Source organism: Ceratotherium simum, chromosome 5 (genome assembly GCF_057802395.1).
Source record: "Ceratotherium simum simum isolate JZ-2026a chromosome 5, ASM5780239v1, whole genome shotgun sequence".
In the NCBI taxonomy this organism is placed as follows: Eukaryota; Metazoa; Chordata; class Mammalia; order Perissodactyla; family Rhinocerotidae; genus Ceratotherium; species Ceratotherium simum.
The window spans coordinates 37,033,734-37,046,096 of record NC_141904.1 but is presented as its reverse complement, the minus strand read 5'-3'; the positions used below and the strand labels follow the sequence as shown (position 1 = coordinate 37,046,096).

The following is a 12,363-nucleotide window of genomic DNA, read 5'->3' as shown; positions in this document are numbered from 1 at the left end:
GGACTTCTTCTTGGCCCTTCCTTCCATCACGGCTCTTATTCACGGTGAGGTTTCTGGAGGCTAAGTAAAACCATCCCAATTTGCTCTCAGAACCAGTGAAATAATCATAACAGGGGTCATCTGACTTGTTGGACCCACTGTGAGAAAGACTTGGGCCAAGGCTCCGTTTTTCCCTGGCCTCCCTAAGAGCGGTAAGGGAGAGTGATGGCGTTTCAGGTACCCTGGTATCAGTGTCGGCTCAGACTGTATCCAGCAATCCTCGGACGGTCTGGGGGTGCCACTTTCCTTAGGACACGGGTATCCGAAGTCCTGTTGGGGACAGATTAGGGGAGTATTTATTGTATGTTCTCAGGGTGGCATCACAGCGCCCTTCCTCAGGAGATCCATCCAACCTCCTCTTCAATCCATTGCTTGTTTGTCAGAGAACTGCCTCAGAGCGGGAACTGGATCAAGGAGTCACAATTTTCCACTGCAGCGGCTCACATCCGCCTTTTGTTCACGCCATCTTGATTTTTTTTGTCTTGTTAGACATGTCAAGCAGCACGCTTGCTTGTTGCCCAACCATCTCACCCTCTAGGAATGCTATGGTTTATGAGCCATTGCCTGAGATTGCTACTGCTCAGCGCTCCCTGGCTGCCACTCTGGCCTTGCTAGTCATTTTGGTAATTATATCCACTTGCCTCTGATAGTTAAGTGCTCCCTCTTTGGTTATGCAAGAATCTCATCATCTCCAATGACATTTGGGAGCCCAGGGCCATGGCAGCATCTTGGCAGCACCAGGAAGGCACATCCTTTGCCTACAGAGGACAGCCCTCACTGGTTTCTCAAGGATGCCGGGCCCTCCTCACTAGTGCATTCCTTACTGACAGGAGTGTCCATTATTACATTCCCACCTCTTTGGGCCATCTCACACCTTCCTCAGGATGCTGAGACAGTCCTGGCATCTTCACCTCATTTCCTGTAGACCAGTATCACGTCCAGGTTCCAGGAAGCCATCCTAATAACATAGAGACTGCGTTAAGTTACCTTTAACAAGATGCTAACCCAAGATGCTAAGTCATGGGAGAGTGTACCATGTCAATAAACTTCCTTCTATCCAGCCTTATATTCTGGCCCCTCAAGATCCACTCCCACTGTTCCCCCACAATTAAATCCTGAGCCTTTCTTTTTTGGTAGGAGATATAGGTCTCTTTAAACGTTGCCATGGACACCACTGGTGTTCACAAAATGCCCTGAGTGGATGGCTGACCTGAGCCTGCCAACCATTCTCTTTCTTCAGAGCTTCCAAATCTGTTAACAAAAGCCAGCCCACCTCACAATCCTTAGAATACCTGTAACAACCCCTCTCCCACACCCCATTCCAGGGATAGAGCTAATGCAGATGCCCACTCCTCTCCTTCTGCCTATACCTCCTCCCAGTCCGGCACAGTCTTAGTATTTGTATTTGCATACCATGGGGTATCACCACTCACTTAGCACCAGCTATATATATATATTTCTCATATATGCTATTTAACATGTATAAGAAATCCAGGGTCAGACCCACATCATGAGGATCTGCTGTTTAGGCCAGTCCTGGTACCAGTTGTCTTAATTTGGGTTCCTCTGGAAGCAGAACATGAAACAAGGGCTTGTGGGTCTGAGAAGTGATCCAAGAGCACAGGAACCAGGGACAGGTAGAAAGAAGCAAGAGCCTATATAAGGATGTGTATTGTGGTTCTCGCTCTGGGCAACAAGGCCCTCATTGCCGAGATCTCCTGGAAAGTATACAAAATGTCTCCAGAATTTTCTGCGTAGAAGAGGAGAATTCAGTTATTCACCCCATTGGTTGAGGGTTGCCCGCAGGGGCATGGACTCCCCAAGACTCCCGGGCTCCTAGGGGAGCAGGTTCCCATGGTGTTGGGGCAGGAAGGCACAAAGACTTGAGGTGTGAGTTTGAGTTGAGACACTGTCAACACAAAGTGTACTGAGCACACACAGGACTATCCACAAGAGCAGCTGACATAGGTACATTTCAAAAAACATTTCTTTATTTTCTCTTTCTACTCTGCATGTATCAGAGATCTTTCCACAACAGCAAGAGCAGAACTCTTCATTATTCTCAGGAGCTACATAATATTTCATCATATATGTGTGTGTACGTACGTACATATACAATACACATCCCATAGAAACCATAATTTATTTCATCAGTCCACTTTTTTATTTGTGTCAACATTTTACTAGGAAAAATGTTCAGACACACAGAGGGTTGAAAGAATTTTATAGCCACCATCCCGATTCCGCCATTAACATATTACTATCAATCCATCCCTCTATCTATCTGTCAATCCATGCTATTTTTTAGGTGCATTTCAAAGTAAGCTGCAGACATCAGTACACTTCCCCCCAAATACTTCAGCATGTATATCATTAATTAGAGGTCAATATTTGCTTATAGCTGTTTTTTCCTTTTAAGATAAACTTTACATAAAACGAAATGCACAAATCTTAAGTGTACCATTTGACAGGTTTTGACAAATGCATACACCTGCATAATCCAAAACACTTATCCAGCTATAGAACATTACCATTACCCTGGAAAGCTCCCTCATGTTCCTTCCCAAGCAATACCTTCTTTCCCTCTCCCAAAGGCAACAAACTATTCTGATTTTTTTTCCCATTATAGATTAGATTTGCCTATTCTAGAACTTCATATGACTGGGTTTGTACAGTCTAAACCCTTTTGTTCTAAGTCTTCTTTCACTCAGCATAACGTTTTTGAGATTTATCTATGTTATTGCAAGTATCAGTAGTTCTTTTTTATTGCTGAGTAGTATTCCATCATATGAATATGTCACAGTTTGTTTATCCATTCTCTTGTTGATAGACATTTGGTTGTTTTCAGTTTTGGGCTATTATAAATAAAGCTGCTATGAACATTTTTCACAAGTCTTTTCATTAATGTATGTTTTTGTTTCTCTTGTAACCCAGAAAAAGCCCTTATTTTGCAAGGCAATTTGGTTTAAACAGTGTTGCATTAAATAAAAAAAGTACATCTGTAAGTACATCCATGGAGAGAATGCTGTGACAAGAGTAAATGCATATTTAAAAACTTTTTATTATGGAAAATTTCAAACATACCAACAGAGAGAGAATACCCGTGTATCTATTACCCAGCTTCAACAAGGGTCAGTTTTGCTCTATCTGTCCTCTACTTTTTTTTTTCTTTTTCCTTTTGGTCTATGGTAACCTCAGGTGTAGTAACCACCCCAAAATACTTCTGTATGCGCCTCTAACTGATGAGAGCTTTTTTTCCTTTTGTATAATCACCATGCCATTGTTATACCCAATAGAATCAACGGTAATTCTTTTAATTCTATCTAATGCCCAATCGATGTTCAGATTTTTTTCTACCTCAATGTTGTTTTTTTTTTTCAGTTTGTTAGAATCAGGATCCAAAGCAGGTTCACACACTGTGTTAGGGCATTATACCTCTTAAGTTCTCTTTTATTTTTTAACAATACTCCCTTTATTTTGTTTTGTTTTATTTTAATACCATCAATTTGTCAGAGCAACTCTATCATTGGACTTTCGAAATGTCCCACATTTTGGATTTGGCTTATTGCTTCCTTGTGGCATTGTTAGATTCAGGTCCAATTGAGATTGAAGTTCAATAATGAGGACTACTTCTAGGCAGGGCTACGTGCTTCCTGTTGAATCACAACATGAGACATAATATCTGCCTACTCCTTTTTTTTTTTTTTTTTTTGCTGAGGAAGATTAGCCCTGAGCTAACATCTGTGCCAATCTTCCTCTATTTTGTATGTGGGTTGCCACCACAGCAGGGCTGATGAGTGGTGTAAGTCCATGCTTGGGATCCAGACCTGTGAACCTGGGCCGCCGAAGCTGAGTGCACTGAACTTAACCACTATGCCACGGGGCCAGCCCCTGCTTGCTCCATTTTTACTGAGGCTGAAATGGAGCGGATGGGGCATGTAGAATCTTCCTGATCCCTTCTTTTCTTTTTTTTTTTTTTTTAAAGAGGAGACAGATTATTTTATTATTTTACTTTTTTTTCTGAGGAAGATTTGCCCTGAGCTAACATCTGTGCCAATCTTCTTCTATTTTGTATGTGAGCCGCCACCACAGCATGGCTGCTGACAAGTGGTGTATGTCCGCGCCTGGGAACTGAACCCGGACTGCTCAAGTGGAATGCACAAAACTTAACCGCTAGGCCACAGAGCTGGACCTGCCTGATCCTTTCTTTATAAAATTCCACCCACTTGCTGATGGTTTCAGCAGCCATTGATGATTATAGCTTAAATCCATTATTTCCCTAAGTGTTAGAAAAGGGTGTTTTGCAGATTCCATTATTCCATCTGCGTTTATTAGCTGGAACTTTGTGAAGATTTTCCTATTGTCAGGTTACCCTGAAATACAGTTTTTATGTGAAAAGGAAGTAAACTGCTTGGTTCTTTCCCTTTATCATTTTTCCGCATAGTGAGTGTACTCTGGCAATCTCGAAAGGTGACCAGTGAATTTTTTTCCCCTCTGGAGATCGTTATGAACTCATAGGTGTTAATATCCATGTAATCTTTTTTTCCCCCATATATCTCTTAAGTCTCTCTCTCACTTTTTTTAAATGCTCAAATTTTTCCAGCTGAGGCCAGCGAGAGCTCTTCAGGTTAGTCTCTGTGTCCTACATCTAACCAACCCCCTGGTCCTGTGGGTTCTACCTCCTGTCCACTGCCCACCTCACTGCCACCACCGTGGTCTGTGACTCTGCTTCCTGTTTTGCCACTTCAGGAAAAGGCCAGAGTGCCAAACATTTGAAAACACATGTCTGATCCTATCATTGTTCTGTTTAAGTCACTTTTGGCATGAAGTCCAGACCTTTGAACATGGACTTCAGGGCTCATTTGATCTGGCCCTGCCTATCTCCCCTGTTTCAGCAGCCATCATGCTTTATCTATTTTGAGGTCTGTGGCTCCTTCCCCACGTCCTGACCTCTCTCCACCAGTTCTCATACACACAGTTTCCTCTACTATGTTGCCTTTCCCCTCGGCTAACTCTTGCTCATCCTAGGGCTTCGCTTAGGCCAGTAGTTCTCAATCCCGGCTGTACCTTACATCATCTAGGCAGTTTTAAGAAATACCAATGCCTGGGCTCCACCCAAGTCCAATTGAAATCTAAATGTCCGGGGGGTGAGGCCTGACTTTGCTATTTTTAAAAGCTTGTGCAGGTGATTCTGATGTGTGGCCAAGGTTGAGAACCACAGTTTGAGGTGAAACTCGTCCTTGCCCCCTACGGCTGAGTTACATGCCATTTATTACTGCTGCAGCATTCCGCTCCAATCCATTTTCCTCAGCTTTATTGAGATGTAAGTGACAGATAACACTGTGAAAGTTTAAGGTGTACCACGTGATGATCTAATCCCTGCTTTACCATCTAGGCTTCACTCTGTTGCCTCTTGGGTTTCTTCCATGCTAGACGGAAGCTTCATGTGGACTGTGGCCACATCTGTGTGATTCCCCTCTGTGATTACTCGGCACATAGTAGGTGCTTGGTGATATTTGTAAATGGGTGGTAGGGAGATATTTGGGCTGGACTTTGAGATTGAATGCAAGGATGGTGCTCTGATGTGTGGGATGAAGGCCAGATTCCATTGTCCGCCAAGGTCATTTCTTGCCAGCCTTATCTCCTGCTCCTCCAAATCCCTTCCCCTAGACCAGTGGACTTCAAACAGACCTTTCCTTTCCCAGTTCTGCCCAAAGTTGCTTATTCCCTTTCTACTTGTCCAAAGAATTTACCCAACTCATGGTCCACCTCTGAACTCACAGAACTTGTAGGAAACTCTTATTTGACACTTAATCATTTACATGTTGTGAAAATGTTTTCAAAATCATCCATTGGGATACCTGGTATAAGAAGTAATTTTTATATTTTTGTGAGTTTCTTGCCTTTGAATGGCAATTAAAGCCATGTTTATTGGAAGAATAAAGTGATATTAAATTGACACTCTGGCCTTTTTTTTTATGATTCTTAAATTATTTATTTGTTTATTTTTGGTTAGCTTTTTTGAGGTGTAACTCACATACAGTAAAGCTTTCCATTTGCCCCTAAGCAATCCACTCTGAGTTGTTTAACTTTCAGTCACAGTGCTTTAACTCCCTAGTTGGATTTCAGGCCAAGTATGATCTAGGACTCATGCTCTCACAGTTGCTTCCAGATATGGCTTCAAGAGCAACCCCCAAAGCTTTCATGGATTGTGATGCTGCTATGAAAAAAGCGTTAAGGAAAAAGCATCAAGACTCAAGGAATCTTACCAAGAATGGAGATCACTGATTAAATGGTTTCTTGTAGCCCTGGTCCTATTGGCACCTGTGGCCTGTTGCTGCGTGTTTCCATCCACCAGAGGGCAATGTTCTATTTTGCCTATGAACTGGCCTCCCCTTTGAGGCATTCCCTTTCAAATCCTAGCATTTAGCTCCTGAAGTGACCCCAAAACAGTGTTTCTAGAAATTTGTTATGATTGCTATAGATACATCTTACGTGCAACCCCATAGAGACATACATATGCAACTCTATACATGTATATATCACAAAAGTTTCATAAAATAATACTTGTCTTTACTATGTGCAATATGCTCTGATATTTTCTATTCTGTTTCATTAAAAAAAGTGTCAATCACCCAAATTGAGTTGATGACTCACAAATTGGGTTGGAGCCCTCAATTTGAAAAATATTGCCTCACTGGCCCTGTGGCATAGTGGTTAAGTTCACGTGTTCCGCTTTGGCGGCCCGGGGTTTGTCGGTTCGGATCCTGGGTGAGGACCTATTCACTGCTTATCAAGCCATGCTGAGCCAGCGTCTCATATAGAAGAGCTACAACTCTAAACAACTATGATACACAACTATGTCCTGGGGCTTTGGGGAAAAAAAAGAAAGAGAGGAAGATTGGCAACAGATGTTAGTGCAGGGCCAATCTTCCTCAAAATAAATAAATAAATAAAAATATTGCCTAGAGTTCTTTCAGTCCGACATCCTGCTTATTTATGAAGAGATGCAGGGTTAGGGAGAGGACTTGCCCAGTTCACTGTGGAACTTAGAGCAACAGGGCTTCAGACTTCTAATCTGTTGCTTTCAGCCCTGTATGTTACACTTAGAATTCGGGTCTTGGTGGTCCCAGTGACATTAGTATCGTACATCCAGTGCTCAGGCAGGTCACAGCCTCGGGGAGGGTGTGTGTGTGTGTGTGTGTGTGTGTGTGTGTGTGTGTGTGTGTTCTGTTCCTAGCACACTGGGCTTTGCTACAGAGTTGCCTCCAGCAGGGTTTTCCCTCGGGGAATATAACTTCTGCATCTCAGCCACTGATTGTCAGATCTTTGCTGGCCTCTGAAAGATAAGCCTTACGGATTCCTGCACGTGGGTCTTCCTTGATGATTTTTCTTACCCGAGTGCGTCCAGTGGACCTGGCTTAGCAGTGGTTTGTTCTATAACCCAGAAACCAAGCATTAACTCCATCAGCACATTAGGCAAATGAAATAGACAGGGAGTCACTTGCCACTGCCAAAGTGTCTGCTTCCGAAATGCAAAGGTGGAAGTTCTCATGTGGTCCATCCTTCCTCTGTAGAAAGCCTCCCAGAGGACGTTCAAGATCGACTACAGCCACAACCGCTTCCTCAAGGATGGCCAGCCGTTCCGCTACATCTCAGGAAGCATTCACTACTTCCGCGTGCCCCGCTTCTATTGGAAGGACCGGCTGCTGAAGATGAAAATGGCTGGGCTGAATGCCATCCAGACGTAAGTGGGAGGGCACTTGGCTCTCACCTGGGCCCAAGGACTCACACCTGGAAAGAGAGTACAGCTGCATTTCTCAGTGCTGCTGTTTCATTGCTCAGAGTGGGAAAGAGTGTAGTCTAGCATTCTGGGAGGGGCTTGTCATGAGCTTGATTGGCCCTTCTTCGGATAACCAATCTCTTCTTCCAATCTTGAACTTTGTCGCCAGAAATCATAAAACGAATATCAGCTTAAAAAGGCAAAGAGAAGTCACAACGATTGAGCGTTTACTACGTGCAGAGGGCACTTGACATGAATGATTCCATTTCTCCAAGGTAGCTGTGACCATTCCCATTTACAGCTGGTGAAACTGCAATTTGCCCAAGCACATATTTTTGGCCAGAGGTGCAGCTAGGATTTGAAGATAAGGCTGTTTGTAGGCAGCCACGGCTTCTCTCAGCTCTTAGGGGAATATGCCTTGTTAGGTAGATTCCTGAAACCCAGTTCGTCTGTGTGGTTCTCCTGGGGTAATTCTACAGCCTGGGGTTCAAAAATTACCCCAATAACTCTCTCTCTTCATCTCTTCTCTTCTACTGTTTGCAAAGTGACTCATTGGGGAGAAAGTTGGGTGGCTGGCCACTCTGGTTTTTGCACTGCTGCTGTGGATCGCTGATAACTTGTCAAAGATAAAGGGTGAGAAAACCCAGAGGCGGATTCCTGGGACAGACAGTTAGGGAGAATCCCACTTGTTCTTCTGGTTCTGAGGCCACTGGGACCTGTCTGTAGTTTCAACTCTAAGGTCTAGGGAACCAAGACTCTCTGATCCAGGGCACCCTGAAACCCTGAGATCGTGGAGAAAGGACACAAGCCAGAGGTCGTCAAAGAGACCTTTGTGATGGTAGGGGTGGCTTCATATTTAAATTTATGTCCCATGCTGTAGGCAGCCAGGGGAGCTGGTAGGAGCTTTTGTTGTTTTACCTCCTGCAGGCTGTTTTTCATGACAAAATCTTTTGTCAGGACACACGGGTTGGAGGTTTTTCCATTTTTATTAAAAAGTACTTTTCAAAAAATAAGTATACCTCTTATTACTTTAGCACAGGTATTTTCATTTTTCCTAAGCCTTACACGGGCATATGTAATTTGTACATAGTAGTGATTCATGTTCATGTAATTCTGTATCTTTTTTTCAGTCAAGCATTAAATAGGAATGGGCATTCTTTATGGGTCATAAACTTAAAAACGTGCCCCCCAACTTTGATTCGCTTGGGTAGCTGCTGTGAAAACTCAAAACGAGGCCTCTTTCCCAAGAGGCTGCCAAAGGGAGAGGTCTGTATGTCTTGTGGGTTTATAGTTCTGCAGCCAGTTCAGAAATTCCTGTAAGACGTCTGGATTGTTGAGCTGTTTCCAGGAAGGGACTGTGTGTGTCTTGGCAGGTACGTGCCCTGGAACTTTCATGAGCCCCAGCCAGGACAGTACCAGTTTTCTGAGGACCATGATGTGGAACATTTTATTCAGCTGGCTCATGAACTGGGACTGCTGGTTATCCTGAGGCCTGGACCCTACATCTGTGCAGAGTGGGACATGGTGAGTGTGGCCAGACTGGGCTCTGCCTGCCTGGTGTGTGTGACAGAGGCGGGCTGGCAGGCAGGGATCTGGCAGAAAGTGAATTAAAGCAGTTTACATAAGTCTCTAATTGCAGATAACCTGAGGTTTGTGACTGTAGCCAGCACAGGTGTCTTTTACCTTAGGAGATGCCAAGGCAGAGAGGAACAGATGAGAGGAACCCAAGGACCCACATGGGTCCTTCTCTTGGTGATCACTCACATAAGTCTGTTTCCTCATCTGTAAAAAGCAGTGCATGCTGTGGGCTCTACCTCACAAGGTAGTTGTGAATTAAGTAGAATGATCTATATAAAAGGATTTGATTCTCAAAACATTGCATTCATGCAGAGTGATCTTATTTTTACTACATTACAATTTCAGATTTCCCTGAAAGTTACAAACTAGGAAGCCCAGCCCTCCTCCATGAAACTTTTCTTCTTTTCTCTCACTGCTAGTGGTAATTTTTCTCTCCCCTGAGTGCCTTTCGTGAAATGGACCTTATAATGGCTTCCATTTTTTTTTCCCCCATCCTAGGGAGGATTACCTGCCTGGCTATTAGAGAAAGAATCTATTGTTCTCCGTTCTTCTGATCCAGGTAAATTGTTACAGATGTCTGGAGAGAATTTATGAAAGCTTAAGCAATTTATATCAAAAGAGTCAGGTATTTTGAAGGCTGGGGTTCTTCTGTGCAAACGCTTCTGAAAGTCGGAGTGTAATCATTGTCCACTTCATGACGCCAGACATTGAATGTGTAGGAAATAAGGCTTTCTTGAACTACTTGCCCAGATCTTGCTGATAAACTGGTAACTCTTTGAGTTGACATTGGGTCCTGTTTGTGGTTGACCGACTGGCTTAAATGCTTTCTCTTCCTGCGTTCTTAGTACATTGCATGACCAGCGATAACATCTCACTAATCCAAATGGCAGAAGCAGCTTCTGGAATAATGTCACTGGACTGCTCGGTAGCTGCAGTGCATACTATTTCATTGCCTACTTTTAGAGTGATATGTAAATTATAGTTTATTATTTATATGGAGATTATTTTAGCTGTAAACCCTCATCAGTCAGAAGGTCCCTCTAGCTACATTTCTGTCTTCTGAAGACTTCAGTTTCTCTTGGTGATGAAGATGGTCATAAGAGCACTAACGTTGATGAAGTTTACCATGTAAAAGGCTAGTATATTATGCTCTATATGCTTTTCCTTCTTAGTGTATTACCCTCATGTTTTACACCCTTAATATATTATTAGTGTTTTTATGCATATTATCTCATTTAATCCTTATAACAACTTTATGAAGTGTGCACTCTATTATCCCCATTTGACATTGTAAATATATAATTTAGAACTTAATTTTAATAAGAAAAAGAAAACGCTACTGAGATAGAGAGAAGGACACACCATTTAGTCACTCTTTTCTTCATTCAACAAACATTGGCTGGATGCCTCCTATGCTCCAGGCTTTGTGTCCTAGCAGCAGGGACAGATAGCAGGCATACTGGTCCTTGTCCACTGAGAGCTCAGCTGAGGACACAACTCCTTGCAGGACAACTTTTATCAGACTTTTAGTGCACGTAGCTACCCGATTTCAGAAGGTAGTTGTTGAATCCAGTGTATCCCAGTCTCTGCTGCCAGCCCCCAGGTAATAAGGCTGCCTTGTGTCTGTTTGTACTAAAAGGTGCGTGATGGTGTTAATTCTGTCTTGTTTTCCAGATTACCTTGCAGCCGTGGACAAGTGGTTGGGAGTCCTTCTGCCCAAGATGAAGCCTCTCCTCTATAAGAATGGAGGGCCAATTATAACAGTGCAGGTAACCATGGAGATGAGCCTGGGCAGGTGGTGGGGGAAGATTTCCATCCATCCACATTATATATAGGAGTGATGCAGATACGAGCTTCATAAGTCTGTTTCTTTGAGAGGCAATGCCACAGATGATGCTTTTATTTAGATTGCATTTTGAGGAGGCATTATCATTTTTGAATGCCTGCCATGTACTCTGTGCTAGATGCACTCTAAATGCTGTTCAGTTCTTCCAACCACCATCTCTTTTAAATGAAGAACTTCAAACTTCAAATGAAGAACTTAAGTGACTTGGCCAAGGTCACCCAGCTGGCAGGTGGCAGAATCAGGATTGTACCCTAGTCTGCTGATCCTGTGGCCTGTCTCTCATGCCATGTTGCCTTCTGGCTGCAAAGATGCAGCATAGACTGAACTGCTTAGGTGTCTGCGCTCCTTAGGCAGTCAGTTCAGACTGGTTTGGAAAGAGGATGCAGTGAATTGGGGCCATTATGTTTTCTCTCCTGCTTCCTGTTCCCACTCTCCTTCTTCCGTGTGTTTTTCTCTCTGCGAAGACTGATACATTGTGGGGCATGTCGCGTGGCAAGTACTTTCCATGTGAAAAATCGGGACACTTGACCTGCAATGATTTTTGATGTTTATAAAATTACTTGGGTAAAACATAAAACTACGTTCATTGGACATTTACCAAAGATGCTTTTATTGAAAAGAATAAAGTATGTAAAATTGGCTGCATCCTGGAACATCGAGGGGTGCAGTGTGGCGCTCCCTAGAGGAGCGTGGGCCAGATTTCCTTCTTATGAACAGTACTGTAGACTGTTTGTAGGGATGAGTCATTGTGGGGAGGGAGCATGGCTACTCCCTTGCCCTTCGGGTATAAGTCAAACGAGGCAATGAGAGGGCTGGATGCCAGGGTGTCCATTCTGACACTGCACAGTGGAGAGAGGCCAGATTGCTGCTCCCAGAGGGATGTACAAGTAGCACTCAATGGCCCTTCACTTGTCTTGAGTCTGTACTTGTTAAGCTTATAGGAGCCTATGTTCCTGTATGAAGATTTCAAGGCTGAACCTTGGGTGTGTCTTTGCACAGCTGGATCTTCTTCCTTTCTCTTGATCTTAGGTTTTCTTTAGTTTCCTTTGTTTTTCAGTCTCTGCTTCTCCCTAACTCACTTTCAGTTTTTGCTCACAACTTTTCTGTACCTTTTGGT

At 43.4% G+C, this 12,363-nt stretch overlaps 1 protein-coding gene across 3 annotated transcripts in view; it reads left to right on the top strand.

The window, feature by feature from the left end:
• The window catches only part of GLB1 (galactosidase beta 1), a 95,176-nt gene that overhangs the window by 22,823 nt on the left and 59,990 nt on the right, over positions 1–12,363 (top strand). For all 3 annotated transcript variants that reach the window (XM_087430677.1, XM_004419466.3, XM_014790182.2), the window contains exons 2-5: positions 7,617–7,786; positions 9,196–9,346; positions 9,899–9,959; positions 11,075–11,169. In XM_087430677.1, coding sequence (XP_087286803.1) covers positions 7,617–7,786; positions 9,196–9,346; positions 9,899–9,959; positions 11,075–11,169 — 477 coding nt within the window. The remainder of the gene's footprint in view (positions 1–7,616; positions 7,787–9,195; positions 9,347–9,898; positions 9,960–11,074; positions 11,170–12,363) is intronic.